The sequence below is a fragment of the Heterocephalus glaber genome, unplaced genomic scaffold (genome assembly GCF_053883595.1).
Source record: "Heterocephalus glaber isolate CG9 unplaced genomic scaffold, H.glaber_assembly_v1.0 deba00000678, whole genome shotgun sequence".
NCBI lineage: Eukaryota > Metazoa > Chordata > Mammalia > Rodentia > Bathyergidae > Heterocephalus > Heterocephalus glaber.
This window is the reverse complement of record NW_028258157.1, coordinates 1,132,686-1,147,706: the sequence shown is the minus strand read 5'-3', so window position 1 is coordinate 1,147,706 and position 15,021 is coordinate 1,132,686. Positions and strand designations below refer to the sequence as shown.

At 36.1% G+C, this 15,021-nt stretch overlaps 1 protein-coding gene across 9 annotated transcripts in view; it reads left to right on the top strand.

Annotated features, from left to right (window-relative positions):
* The window catches only part of Pclo (piccolo presynaptic cytomatrix protein), a 350,152-nt gene that overhangs the window by 238,732 nt on the left and 96,399 nt on the right, over positions 1-15,021 (top strand). For all 9 annotated transcript variants that reach the window (XR_015449439.1, XM_087206755.1, XM_087206754.1 and 6 more), the window contains one exon: positions 5,369-5,494. Coding sequence is in view for 8 of the 9 variants with exons in the window: in XM_087206755.1 (XP_087062881.1) it covers positions 5,369-5,494 (126 nt within the window). In the remaining variant the exon portion in view is untranslated. The remainder of the gene's footprint in view (positions 1-5,368; positions 5,495-15,021) is intronic.

The window sequence follows — 15,021 nt, the reverse complement described above, 5'->3', positions numbered from 1 at the left end:
CACCTAGGGACTGGATCCCCATACTTCATTTCACTGTGTCCAGTCATTTACTCTGAGGCCACTGCAGCCATGGCCCAAGGGATACTGGGTACTGCTTTCACTCATGGCTTACTTTGGCATCATCCACACGATGCTGGTTTTTCCTACATGCACAATGCAAGAGTTGTATGATCAGAAAAGCTTCTACTAACATTTCAAAGGAAAGGCTGGACTCCAAACCAGAGGCTGTGAGAGAGCAGTGTGCGAATCTGTGGAAATGAAGCCAAAAGTTTAGTGGAGACTTGAGACAGTTGAGGATGCTAGGAATATAGAAAATCGCTAAGGAAAGCTCTGGGCCTTGAGCAGAGAGAGAGGCCATGTGGGCTGCTACCAGAAGCTAATAGGGTCTGAAACTCACATCTTCCCGCCTTGTGTTCTGGATGCTGGACATAGAGCTGCAGGACTTACTATATGTCCTTTGAGGTTTTAGTCTTGCTTTGGTCCTATTGTTTCCCATTCCTCTATTTCTCCTCTTTGGAATGGGAGTGTTTACCCTGTGCCCCTGTACTTTGGGAATATGTAGTAAGTTTTGTTTTTTTTTTTTACAGAGCTTTACAGCTAAGACTGCTTTATGTCTCAGAAGAGACTTTGATTTGGATTTTTGAAAACTGCTGGTACTGTTGAGACTTTGGGGAGGGAATTGGTGAATTTCCAGTGTGTGTAGGATAGTTATATCATGCTAGGAAGAGCTGCAAACTTCCTCTTGCCTTTATTTGGAGATTAAGTATGTTTTTAGGAGATGTGTCTGGTTGTCAAGTTGGCAAGGGTTGGATTTTGGCCATTAATTTGTGATAGGTCAACTTGACTAGATTAAGAAATGCCCTGTGGACTGGTATAGCACACTTCTGGTTGTGGTTGTGGGTCTTGCAGGTGTGTCCTTATATACTTCTTATGGTCCCTTGACCCTTCCTCCTCCTTCCCCTTTTTCTGATTCCTGCCACCCAATGTGAGTGACTAGTTTTCCCCACCGCACTCTTCTGCCATGAATATTCCTGCATTAGAGCTAAATGACCATGAACTGATCCCCTGAAACCATGAGCCGAATTAAACCTATCGTCCTTTAAGTTTGGGTGTCAAGTATTGTATCTTAGCGATGTGAAGGGTGATTAGCACACTGGAACCCATAGTCATGACCTTACAAGGCTGCAATCTGTACTTTAGCCAGGCTGTGTTCTTGCCTTAGTTGTCTTCCTCCAAGATCACATTGTTGTTGCTAGAATCTGGTTCTCTGTGGTTGTAGGACTCAGTTTTTTCTTGCTGGCTGTCAGTTGGATGCCACTCTCAGTATCTTGAGTCCTCAATCATTTTTTTTGCCATGTGGCCTCTCTGCTTTGGACACATGAATCACTTTATTTCCTGAAGGTCAGCAGGAGAATCACTAGTCTGCTTAAATAAAGTCTTTCATGATCAAGGTAGTGACATCCATAACTTTTGTCAGATTGTATTGATTAGAAGCAAGCCACAAGTTCTTCTTGTATTCAAAGAGGATAGATTATTCAGGAAGTGGCTCTTTGATGATAATGATGTTAATGTATATCTGCCACAATCTCATATTATATTCAGAAGTACAAAAGGAGGACTTTGTACTCAATTTTGAATTATATTAGTGTTTTTCTTCCTCTTTATTTTTTTTATTTTTTTATTTTTTTTTGGTACCAGGGATCAAACTCGGGACCTTGCACTTAAGAGGTAGGTGGCGAAATCACTGAGCTAAATCCCCAGCCTCTTCTTTATGTTTTTACAAGTAGAACTGACATATCTTTTGGAAAGTACACCCTACCTTTGCACTAATATAAACAAACTTTTATTTCTATTGGCATTAAAAGATTACCTAATCATCTGCCAATAAAATAGTTTATCATACATAGTGGGTGACCCCACCCCTGGTCCTGGCCCACCATCAGTGAGATTGATATCTAAATCCAGTAGATTAATTCCTTATAATTTATTATTAAAGCCATATCTATAAACTGACCCTACTTTCTATTATCATAAGATCTCATTTCAAATCAAGCAGTCATTTATTAGACCCTAAGTAATGCTAAATGGAATAAATTTACATTTAATTGTCTCTTGCAGAAATATCAGGCAAATGTTTAGTCTTTATGATTCTAATTTTGCAGCTGTCCCAGGTAAGATAAAAGCAAGACAAAAGAAAATGTGTCACTGCATCAATGATGTGTTTCTGAACATGGAGCCCTGTGCAATGCTTACTGAGAAATATCTCTGAAGTATATCAAGAGAAGAAATGCTTATGTGTTTGGGTAAAACTATTCTGATAGTCTGTCATTTGAAAAATGTTCAACAATGCCAGAATCCTAATGTTCTCTGATGTGGGTGTTGACTTGTCTTCTTTATATCCAGAGCCAATGGTCATTCCAATCATGTGGCCATCCAACTTGGATTCACCTCTTCCAGCAATGGTGGGAGTGTCGATTTCTTTAATATTTTCTTTGATTCTTGTGTAATATTTTATCTTAATATTATGCACATTACATTCAAAATGTATGAACATAAGTTTTTAAAAAATAGGAGATGAAAGGTTCTCTTCAAATCTTTCAAATGATAAAAATGTTTTTCCCGTGTGTGGGCACAAATTTGAAAAGAGGGGGAAGGTGCTGAACAGTCAGAGATGGATACAAAAAACTAATGGGCATGGCTCAGTGTATAATTTGCTCAGTTTTAAATTGGACTAGCCTTGGCAGGAGTGTGGGCTGTTTGATGCTGCTGGAAGCCACGAAGTATGAATTGACATTGAGGCGATTGATGTGCATTGTCATGTTCCACAGAGGGCTTTTCTTGTAATAAGAAAAAAAAATTGAAATTAAGGAAAAATAGTGAAAGATTCTTTAATTATTCATGTCCAATATTAATTAAAAATTTTAAAGTTTCATAGGACACAATGGGGAAATTACTAAGGATTTCCAATATAATTTGGTTTATTTTGCTAAAAATTTATATTGAGAATTTATAACAGAAATTAGTAAAGTAACATAAAATAAACTTTTTACAGCCTTCAGAATATAATTTAACATTTAAGCTACATAAAAGTAGATTTCATTGAGCTATCCTTTGGAGACTTTCATTATACTTGGTACTTTATAAGTATTAAAGTTTATACAGATAATCTTTCTTCTCTTTTGCCCAACTAAAGGGAATAAACTATGCAATATATTTGCCTTATGTGATAACTTCATTATGAATAATATATTGATTTAAAGGCCATTATTCACAAGAGGTAGCATATTTATCAATATAAGCTAGCATTTCCTTGATGCTTAGATGTAATCTATACTATTATTGAAATTAAACAATACTTTGTGTCCAAACTTAATGGTCTAATTATAATCATATAATATTTGCATGTATCATCATCATCGTCATTATTATTTCGAGACAGGGTCTCACTTTGTAGTTCAGGTGGGTTCTGAACTCACTACATAGCCCAGGCTGGCCTTCAACTCACAGTGAACCTCCTACCTCAGCCTCCCGAGTGCTGGGATTACAGGTGTGCACCACCATGCCAGGCTGCATGTATTATTTTAATGATGAAAACAAAGATTCTTTGAGGTATTCTAAAATACCAAAAATTTTAATGTGACAAATTAATAAATGTGTAAAATTAAAGTATATTTAAACTGAAAACTAAATTGAAATGTAGTTTTCCCCTATATGCCCATATGTACTTTTTGCATAGCTTGTTTTAAGCAGGATTTCACTTAGTTAATACCATATAATATTTATTAAACGCTTATACTTAGACATTGAACTTCTCTTTTCTACAAATCTTCTATTCCCCCACTTACTTTGCCTGACTTTTTTAAGGAAAGCTCTTACTCTGTCCATAGTAGCTGTTAGTCACGTGTCCCTCTGCTCTGCCATGCTGTGATGCCAAGAACCAGGCCCACCGGGGAAGGACTTAAGGAAGCGAGCATTTTACCTACAGCAGCAGGAGGCAGTGATCAGCCGTCATTCTTGGCAATTCCTTCAAATCTGGTGTCTGAGAACTCATTTGGCTATACTCAGACCAAGTCAAGGCTTAACTCATTTAATAGCAGATTACTAGCATTCACACAGTTATATTTCACTTATATTACAGATTGATTTTTGGTGAAAACAGTAATGTTGAACCTAGAAACGAGAGGCCTGGGAAAGTAGCATCTGTTTAACTGTGAATGTCTATCAACCAACCAGGCATTTCAAAGCATACTGTCAGTTTGTTTTGTTTGGCTTTGTTCTTTTTTTTAAGGCAAAATCTTCAAAATACTTAATCAGTTCCAAAAACACACAGAGAGGACCAGGGGGTAAGGAAGGAGAGGGAAAGATGGGAAAGAAATAAGACAGAAACAAGGTGAGGGTGGGGGGCGGGAGGAAGGAAGACCTTCCCTTTGGAATTATCACATCAACGAGGAAAAAAGAAGTTTTATTTTACCAGACTGCAGCCTGCTGTACAAGTGCATTCCAGTGGGTTCTAGCAGGTCTTACCTTTTGCTGAATGTCTAAGCTGTGCAAATGTTGGCCCCAGAATTGATTTTGAAAAGTAAAGTGGGAGAACAGGACTTAGAAATGCAGTACCTCTTAAAATTTGGAGATTTTGAAAGAATTCGAAAATGGTATTTCAATCACTAGAATGAATTTCAAAGAATTTCATTTTAAAGCAATAGTCTGCTTTCTTTTAGAACTTGTTAGGTTAAAATACGCTTGCTATTTGGATCAAGAATATATCTGATACTAGAATAACACACAATCTTAAAATATAAACATTTTAAATCCATGTCAGTTAGATTTCTCATAATTATTTTGTCTCCTTTCCACATGGCCAATTATAGAAAAATCTGTGGAGGAAGAGTTTACCGAGCCATTTATCAAGCAAGAGCAACTCTGTTGTGCCAAAGACAGTGTTAGCTGATGAGTTAAGGTTGAAAAGTGAATACCAATTCTCAGATTAGGATCATGGTTTCACATACACCCTATAATCATTTGAGTGTGGATTGTGATCGCAGTTTCTTATGCCGTGAATATCCTTTTATAAAATTTTTATAATATATTTGGTTAAAAATTGGCAATGCCTTAGTATATGATTGAACATAGAGAAATTGAAAAAAACTTATTTGTTAATGCAGCTTAATAACTGAAGATTGTGATGCTCTCAGAAAAGTTCTTTTCATGTTACCTATAATTGAAATCAGAATAATTTCCTTTGTTATCTATGTCTACTTCCAAATTAATGTTGTTCCTAGCTCCCAGGCTCTGGATCCACTTTTTCCCTGAAACTGTAATAGCCATTGTCCCTTCTTATTCCTAATGACTTGCTACTTTTTCAATACAGGTAATGGTCTAGGAATTAGGATTGTGGGTGGCAAAGAAATCCCTGGACATAATGGAGAAATTGGAGCCTATATTGCCAAGATTCTTCCCGGGGGAAGTGCAGAACAGACAGGGAAGCTCGTGGAAGGTAAGAATGCACAGTTTCAAAGTAAAGCACAGTGAATATATTTATATGAAATGTGTCTTAATTTAGTATGTAAGTGTTGTCTTCCATTTCTGCATAGGCAGCTTTTCTGCCGATGGCCTGTGAAATTTTGGCATAACAATGTAAGAGAAGATGTATCCACAAGCATGTTCATTTTCTTTGAAATTGCATTGTCCTTTGGGTAGTTGGTGAGCTGCAGGAATATGTTGTTTGCAAAATCAGTAATTAGTCAAGAGTTTTTACAAACTGGGGCAATGTTATTAAAAAGCACTTTGGATTTATCTGGATTAATGTTTCATAAATACAAAGTATATGTATTTTGTAGCAATCAGGACTACAAAAATTCAAGATTCAGTGCAAGCTAAAGTTGGGTCACATCTGCTACCGTTTTTGAAAGCAGTGTCTTTTGGGACACAGCCATGACCACAGATTTACACGTGCAGCGCAGTGCAGTCTTGCTAGGGTCACAGAAGTACATTCAGGACAGAGACAGTATAGTCAGCAATGTCTGAAATATCTATTCCCTAACCATTGGAGACAAGGTCTCTCAACCCCAAGACTCAGCACTGTGCTCTTATACACTGTTCACCGTGTTACATTATAAGCATTTTAAATAATGATTTTCACAGGTGTGGCCAAGACCATATATTTCATTATTTTTGTTCAATGCAGCATTATAGCTGGTTTCTCAAAATACATAATGATAATTTTCAACTCTCAGTCAAATAATGAGGTTGTTCCTACCTTCCAAATTCTCTCTCTATATAGCTGGTGAACTCCAAGCAATATTCTTTGCATTGAACACTGTTTTTCATGAAGTAGATATAACCTTTCAATTTCATTCTACATAAGGCACTTACTTGTAAAAGTATTTTTCTGTCATTTCATAGTTCAAATTCTCCCTGTTGTTGCTTAAAGCCTTTTATTATGTTAAAAATGATTCACTGTCATTGTCTTATATCAAAATTTTGGGACCTAACAAAAAAGTCCTTGGATATTTTGATATACTGTGAGAATAAATATGGACTGGAGGCAGTATTTGTTCATCACAGTTTTGTGCCGGCAGCAGCTTGGCCCAACTTATTAAAATGTGTCGTGCACATCTGGTCCCAACTGGAAGTTCAGCATCCTATGGACAGTTTGAATCGGGCACAGCGGAAGTGTTTACAGTGTGGACAAGGGCAAATGCTCTAAATTAAGGCTGTTTTTGCTTATTTTCAGTTGCTTTTAAAATGCCAGTTTACCAGTGTATGAAAAATACACAACTCAGAGCGCATTATTACAAATATTAGAATGGTATTGATAAAATTGCAAAAATTAGGGAAGCCAGCCAGATAGCTAATGCGGGAGGGAGACAGCCGGTGAATCAAGAAGTAACAACCGTGAGAAAATCACTGGGTCTGCAGGAATCGTCAATAACTACAACGCTTCCACAGTCAGTACTACTTTTAAGTTTTTGCAGTCTAGTTAGGATGCATGTATTGAGATTTCAAGACAGGAGTGACCAGCTCACTTCAGCATAGCATACTCCGCAAAGAAATTGAATAGTCAATTTTTATTTCAAAATTAAAACTGTAAGCTGGCACTGTGGTCCGCACCTTTAATCCTAGCACTCTGGGAGGCTGAGACAGGATGATCAGAAGTTCAAGCCTGGCCTGGACAAGTTAGCAAAATCCTGTCTCAAAAAAGATATTGTATTGTTTCTGTGATGTGGGAAACTGAAAGAGTAAACAAGGACCAAAATGTTTAATTGATATTGGGAAACAGGAAGAAAATGTTCAAATGAGAAGAGGCACAGGGAGGGGGGTGGGGTTAAAGGAAGGAAAGGAAAAGAACAAAAAAGAATAGAAGGAAAAAATGGAAACAAAACTTTTGTAAATAAGGTGGGGGAAGGAGGTTGAAGAAAGAGGAGGAAGCTGGGGAAAAAAGAAGAATCAAGATATATTATGCACAAGTACAAATTCCCTGTGATGAATGTGATCATTTTGTATATCTAAAGTATACTAATAAAATTAATTTTCAAAAACACAAAAACAAAAGAATAGAAAAGTGATAAAACAGAACAAAAAATGGCTGAAAATATAGTACAATGTTCTCTGAGTGCAATCTCCAGGACAAAAAGAAAGGAAGAGAGGGAGGGAAAGAGGGAAGGAAAATTGTAAGAAAAGTGTAATAATAATGCTGCCTGATATCATTTGGCAGAATTGCCTTAATAATTTGCAGATAAAATCTCATAGCCTTATTGGATTAAATGAGCAAATACTACAGATGAGGATGACTTTAAAGACAATATCAATGCCATGACGAAGCAATACTCTGCACTTTAAAGCCTCTGGTCTTTTTAAAAGATCAGATGTTTAATTTCAAGCCAGGTGTAATACAGATTCATCGAAGAGAGAAAACTGAAGTGAACTAAAGTTACATTTGTAATTTCACAATCCGTAAGACTACCAGGAAAGACCTCTGATCTTAAGAACTAGTTTTGCAATTTATCTGATTTATAGAAGATTTTACTTTATTAGTTATTCTACCTATTCTCTCAAAATCAGGCTTTTCTGTGAGCACAGACCCGACTACTGGAGTCCAGTTTGTAGAGGCCATACCCATAATTTCTTTAGGGTTTCCAGCCTTGCTTTATTTATTCCTCAATCATAAGTCCTACGTAAAACTCCTGGAAACATTTCTACTAGATTCATAACACTGTCTTGACTGTCAATACTGAAACACCATTTTAGTATGAAATATTCTGTGGATAAAATTAACATGACAGGGCCAGGAATTTAGCTCAGTGGTTCCACTGCCTGCCTCAAAAACGCAAGGATCTGTGTTTGATCCCCTGTACAAAAAAAAAAATTAACATGACAAATCCCCTCTTTCTTCCACCTATAAATGCTGACCCATGTCCTGGGCTGCCACCCTAGAACAATGAAGGTTCAGTCCTTTTATGGCCAGAGCTTACCTAGCCAGGTGACCACCACCACCCTGGAATCCTCGAGCACTTACGTTGTTTAAACTAGTGCATTTCCCGGTTCTGTGTGTATTTGTGTATGTGCATGCACATGTTTGTTTGTCTATAGCTGTAGGTTTTACACATGACATCCTGAAAGTTTAGGGCTTTGAACTTAAACTCCTAATAGGTTATATAAAAATTTTAAAGCAATATTTACTTGAAAATATTGATTTTTTATGCCTTGTGTGAAATTGAACATTATTGTAATAACACCAATTGTGTATCGCAGAATGTTGTTTTCTTTTAATTTAAAAAATATTTCATGACCAGTGATATTTTTAACGTATTTATTGGAGGGAATAAAAATGATTTATTTTTCCATATTTTGAATTCAATTATTTTCCAAGGAAGAAATGTTACCTATTTGACTAAGATAGCTAGGTAGGTTGGTGGATAGATAATATAGATAATGTGCATGTTTACATTATTGAATTTCTCTGTCTGTACAATGAATTCCAGATAAACATAAGAAGTAATGATCTCTTCTAGGTATATATTTGCTATCTGTAGTTCTAAATACAGAAGTGAATAGACTGAGCCCTTACTGAATCAACATTGTCTTCCAGAGGGTTTGAAATGTGAATGGCTATAGAAAACATAGGCTTTGCTTTTCTGCTCCAAGCTGCAGAGCTGTTGCTTGAGTCTCCTGTCTATTTAACTGAGTCTACTCCTCTTCTGCATCTGTTCATCTCTGCTCTAAAAGGCTTTCATACTCCTCAGGCTCTGACATTTTAACACTTTAACAGAAATCGATGGCATAAATGCTAATCGGCATGACTTTGTGGAATGTGATATTTTCAGATTTCCTGTAGCTTTTTGCTCTCTGGAATTATCCATTTAAAACATATTGACACAATTGTGTAGGTTTTCTGGTGCTCATAAGCCAATGTTATTCTGAATATACTTGCTGATTTTTAATAGCAAAAACAAAATCCAGTGTATTTTCAGTTACTGCTCTCGTTATTTTTAAAGAATATTTTCACTCCATCTTTTTTGCAAATTCTTTATGAAAATAGTCTACCTTGATTAAAAATGTAGTATTTTAGAATGCTGAGAAGTAACAATAATTATTATTACAAAATTATTAGGTTACACTCAAGAAATTGAATTTAAAACACTAATATTAGCTTGTTTGCCATCTTCTAAAATAAAAGCTCACGTTTCCATTAATCCAAAATTCCCAAATCACTTTAGTTCTATATCAACCTTCAGTGGTTTTCTTAACTCAGTCAGGTACTCCGGATCTTAATCCTCCAAAAATCTTAAAACTTATTTCATAATAATATTTAGTGTATATTTCTGAACAAACACCGAACAGAGAATTATCTGTAACTTATTATTCCTCCTTTTAATTGCAGAAGATTAGACATTGCTAGGGATTTAATTACAAATCTAAGTTTTTAAAGCACCATCTCCTGCTATTTGTTTTAGAATTAAAATTTTAACACTTTTTAGACTAACAGTGTTGAAGTTTGAAATGTCCACTGATGTTGGAATTTTAAATGCTGTACTATATGTTCTCCCATTTTGTTCTTCAATACCGTTGTTTCTCTTCCAGCTAATTTGAATATCAACATACCCTAGAACTTTGAAAGCTTAGTTACAATTTGCCAAGTTTATTTCAAATCTTTATCCTTAGATAAATGATTATAAATCTTTTCATTTCACAATACCAGTATCAATTTCAGCCTAATCAACTCTTGTCAAATAGGCTAAAAAAATGATCTCCTCTATTCGAAAGTCCCTAGAGCGACTATTTTGCTTGTGAAACTTACTCAGTATCATTACAGTTCTAGAAAACACCTGGGTCATGAAGTGAAGAATCTCGCCTCAAAATAGTAAACGAAACATGGAATTGTCTGTTCTGGTTCATTTGCACTTCAGAGCCGAGCGTGTTTTGCTGTCCGTCGAGTACATTTTTCCTGAAACAACGCAGTGGCTGAATTTCTCATCCCACAGTAACGGCAGAAGTCAGGATCTGGTCTCCACAGTGCCCCCCGAGGCAGCTGCGAATCCCACCATCCCTTTCCCCGTCAGGCAGACGGCCTCGCCAGCCTGACAGAGCCCGCTCTTTGTCCTCCGCTCACCCACTAATGCTCCAGCGCAGCCTCGCGCATCTGTGATTGCTTCTCTGATGAGGAGCAGTCCGCTGGGCAGTTTGCCTCAGCATTCACGGTTTAAATACGCAATGTAACATTTAGTCAGGCCCTGACGGGTAATTTTCATAACTTTCTGCGTGTGCAGAAAGAAAACTGTAGAGAATAATATGGCCAGCAGTCACATACTATCCTGTAGGTTTGGCGTTTGTTTTAAAGAGAGTTGAGGATCGGTAAATCAGCCAAAGCCTCCTGCAACTTCCTCTCCTCTCGCAAGCTCACTGCTGCCCCAGGTGAGGCGCCACGCTTCAGTCTGTTACATCCTTGCCTGCTTTTCTCCGGTGTTACATATGTGTCTGTACCAATGGAATGATTCATCGGCTTGTTTACAAAATAGGAGTAGTGTCTTACTCTGTGTGTCTTTGCACCACTTTTTGGGTCACTTGAAGTTTTTGAGATTTATCCAAACTAAAGGTACATACTTGTTTAAATACTGGACAGAATTCCATCATTGAGCTGTTGGGTAGAATTCTATTATTCTATTCTCAACTACAATTTAAACATTCCCTGGTTACTATGTGATTTTTGAAACTATTTCAAACAGTACAACGATTGTTGGAAGTCGTCTCCCTGTGCACATGTACAGGAGTTTCTTCCACAATCAAGCTCATGTTCTGGGCTTTAAGGACTGTTGATCTTGTCATTTAGGAGAATGTTGTGTGGCTCCTTTCACTACATGTGAATATTCCTAATTGTTCTCTAAAAGGTTTATACTCTTGTTTATTCATTGGTCGCAAATTCAGGTTCTTGTTTCTTTACCTCCTTGTTCTGTTTTCTCTGAATGTCAACTCTATTGCAGAATGGTAGCCTACTGTGCTGTCTATTTACTTTCCAGTTAACAGTGTTGTGTATGATTAGGTTTTAGTGGTCATTAGCTCTTGGGTTGTCCCCATTGTGATTTGCCTGGTCCTTGTCCTTATTATTTAATTGTGCCACTTTTATATATTTTATTGATTTTTTAGAAATACCTTATCCTTATACTTATTTTTTAGTTTCTGGCTTTTTGGTAAGAAGGTGCAATTTTAATATAGTTAAATTTATAAATGTTTTATATTGTTTAAGAAAATTCTCATGATCTGAAGTCTTTATCATATATTTTCTTCTAAAAATTGTAAAACTACATGTCACATAAATATCTGTAGTCATATAGTTAAGTTGTTTATCTGTGATAAAATATAAATTTTATATTTTAGTTTTGTTTCCCTCCTCAATATGTATAATCAATTTCCTGAGCACCATTGTTTGAATAGTAAAATTTATTTTGATTAACCTATAATATTATATATTGGTTTTCATACAAGTATTTTTTTCTGAGTTCTGTGTTCTGTGCTACAAGTCTCTTAGGCTATTCCTACCATAATGTCTCACAGTGATTTCTCTAAATTAAGTTGTGACACATAGAGGGGAGAGCCAACATATTGCGGTTCTTGAAAATCCTCTAGGGATAATTCTTGACCCTTTGATCTTGCATAGAAATTCTAGAGTCAACTTGTCAATTTTCATGATAATCTCTGTTAAGATTTGGTAATGACTATATTGAAGGTATAGATTAATGTAGAAAATGTACTTTTATATATAGTCATATCTGTTTGAAACATTCTATATATGAAACTTTCTTTATATAAAGTGTTTCAACATATCTTCAAAATGTTTGTAATGCCAAGCCTGTGGTGTACGTAGTGACTGAGTCATTATATTCTGAATCAATACTGTAAAGTAAGTTAGAACATAAAAACTAAAAGTAAGTAGATGGCAACTGTTCAACTTTTAAGAATTTTGTGTTTTTATACCAACTTACAACATTATTATGCCTTTGGAAAAAGTGAGGAAACATACTTTAAAAATAAAATTGGAAATGTAATGGATAAATCTAACCATATATGTGCATATCATTGGTTCTGATTTTTATTTAATAAATGGATTTCTTGGCTCCAAATTACTTTCTTTCTCCAAATTACTTTTTCCTGGTTTAATGTTGTAACGTCATCATTGTTACATGACTGGTGTGATACTTGGAAAACTTCTATAATTTTTATAAGAGAACTAGGAATCCATAAGTACTAACAATAGCTTTTACCCAATGAGCCAAAACCAATTTTTTATGTAATGATAGGTTGTCTGACTGGAAGCTAATTTAGTAAAATCTTTTGAAGCTTACATATCTTTATCATTATAATGGATAAATTTGTTTGGAAAGTTGTTTGGAGGTAGGGCAGGAATATAGGGTTAAACTATGAAGTAGTTTCAAGAACCAACTTAATGAATCAATAGGAAAATGAAATGGTAGTGGAAAAGTTAAAATCAGTGACAGCCAGTGTGTGTTCGTGGGTTTATCGAGAGCTGTATGGCAGGTTAACCTCTCCCAGACCCTTAGACCTGTACAAAAATGAGAAACATCATTGTTTGTTGAAAGGCTATTCTATGAGGACTGCACCTGATCCATTCCAATTCATGGATATTTTAAGATACTTAGTTTGCAGTTGCCTCAGTGCATGTGGGTGATTGATACTCATCTAACCAGCTAGCTCTTCTTAAAGACAAACTGATAGTTTCGAGCAAAACAATACTGTTGGATTTATTGTTGAGAATCAGTGATTGGGGTGAGGGTGAAGTTGTGTGAGTAGTTATTTTGCTTTTAGACTCTGGCCTGTGGAAGTCCCTGCTATGAAGAAGCCCATGGCAGAAGGACTAATTCCCGTAGCATGGGTGAGAACACACTCCTGTGTACCGCAGGGAGCATGTTCCAGGCAAGAAAGTCTCTATCTGTGCTTATGCCTCTCGGGGCATGTGTTACAGATGGCAATGAGTTCTTAAGGTTGAACATCAAGAAGCAAGCACAGCACAAATGAGTGGGCTTCCTTGTTCTTGTTCCAGGGAGATCACCAGGTACAGGCTGATCACTACCATGAGTCTGGTCAACATGCCTAGCAGCTGCCATGCTAGGCACATGTGACACAGATGACACTTCGTGTTGATATGCAGATTAGGGCAGTGACTAAATACTGAGGAGAAAAATTCAAATCGTTGGTACCTGGACTGGTTGGTCATAATCTATTTTTTGGGTTGTAGTAATATCACACTTAATACACCGGGATTGTAGTCATTAGCTACATTGTCAGGACAATATCAATTTGTTTATCTTTTATCCATTTGTTTTCATATTTAGCTGAGGAGAATTATGTTTTAGTCATGATATTTATGATAGGTACAATAAGAGAGTTTATGCATTGTCCTGTTTGGTGCAGTATAATACCCCTAATCCTAATTTGATTGCTTTTATCAGCAAAGGTAACAGATCTCAAAATATTTATTTATGTTCAAGTGATACTGCTTCTTGATTAACAGTTGTTTCTGTAGTTAAATTTCTACATTTGGGGCCAGGGATTTAGCTCAGTGGTTCCACCACCTACCTCACAAGCGCAAGGTCCCGAGTTCGATCCCCAGTACCAAAAAAAAATTTTTTTGCATTTGTCCGACAAATATGCTATAAAATTCACTGCATTTTAATAAACTTGGAATAAATGTTTTAGAAGCAAAGATATTAAATTCTCTCATTAACATCCATGGCAGACCTTTGACCACCCAATACTGCTAGCATCCACAAGAGATAGAGTGCATATTTTTAGTCAGATAAGCCACAATTTTAAGTCTAGAGCTAGTACTTTATGCTTGGATATCTTGTCTAACTTTTAGTATCTGGGTGTTCTCAGTTGGAAAATTGGAATGTTAGCAGTCTCTACAAACTGTTATCAGATTTTGAAATAATATATCAGAAACATACAGTATTTGGCACATTGTAAATGGTGCAAAAACTGTGCTCACTCTGAACTTTGGAGATCTTTGATGCTAAATAGAATATTTGCCATTTTCACTTTGAATTCAGTGTCCCTTCGTCTGTATGTGGTTTGATAATGGACCATACTCAGGTCTGAACTTTGCACTGCAAGGAACATGTAACATTATTAATGGAAAAGCCATCAAATTTGTAGTCAGAAAACTGAATTAATGCCATTCCAATCCATTTCAGCTAGTTGTTTGCATTCTCTCCATCTCTTTTTATCTCATCTGAACAATTAAAGGTTTTTAAATCTACCTTACAGAGATACAATAAGGATTAAAGGAATTCATATCTTTTATAACTTTAATGCTATGAATTAGCTAGAGAATTAGCTAACCTTTTATTAAGGTCAGATGACATTATTTTCATGGATGACTGGTAATCTTATAAGGTCCAGACTTCAGTAAGGGAACATTTAGCTGCCAGAGGCATCTGACAGAATGGTAAATGTCACTTTAGGTAGTAGATCTGCATAGAAAAGGAATTATAATGCTTGAAATGATTA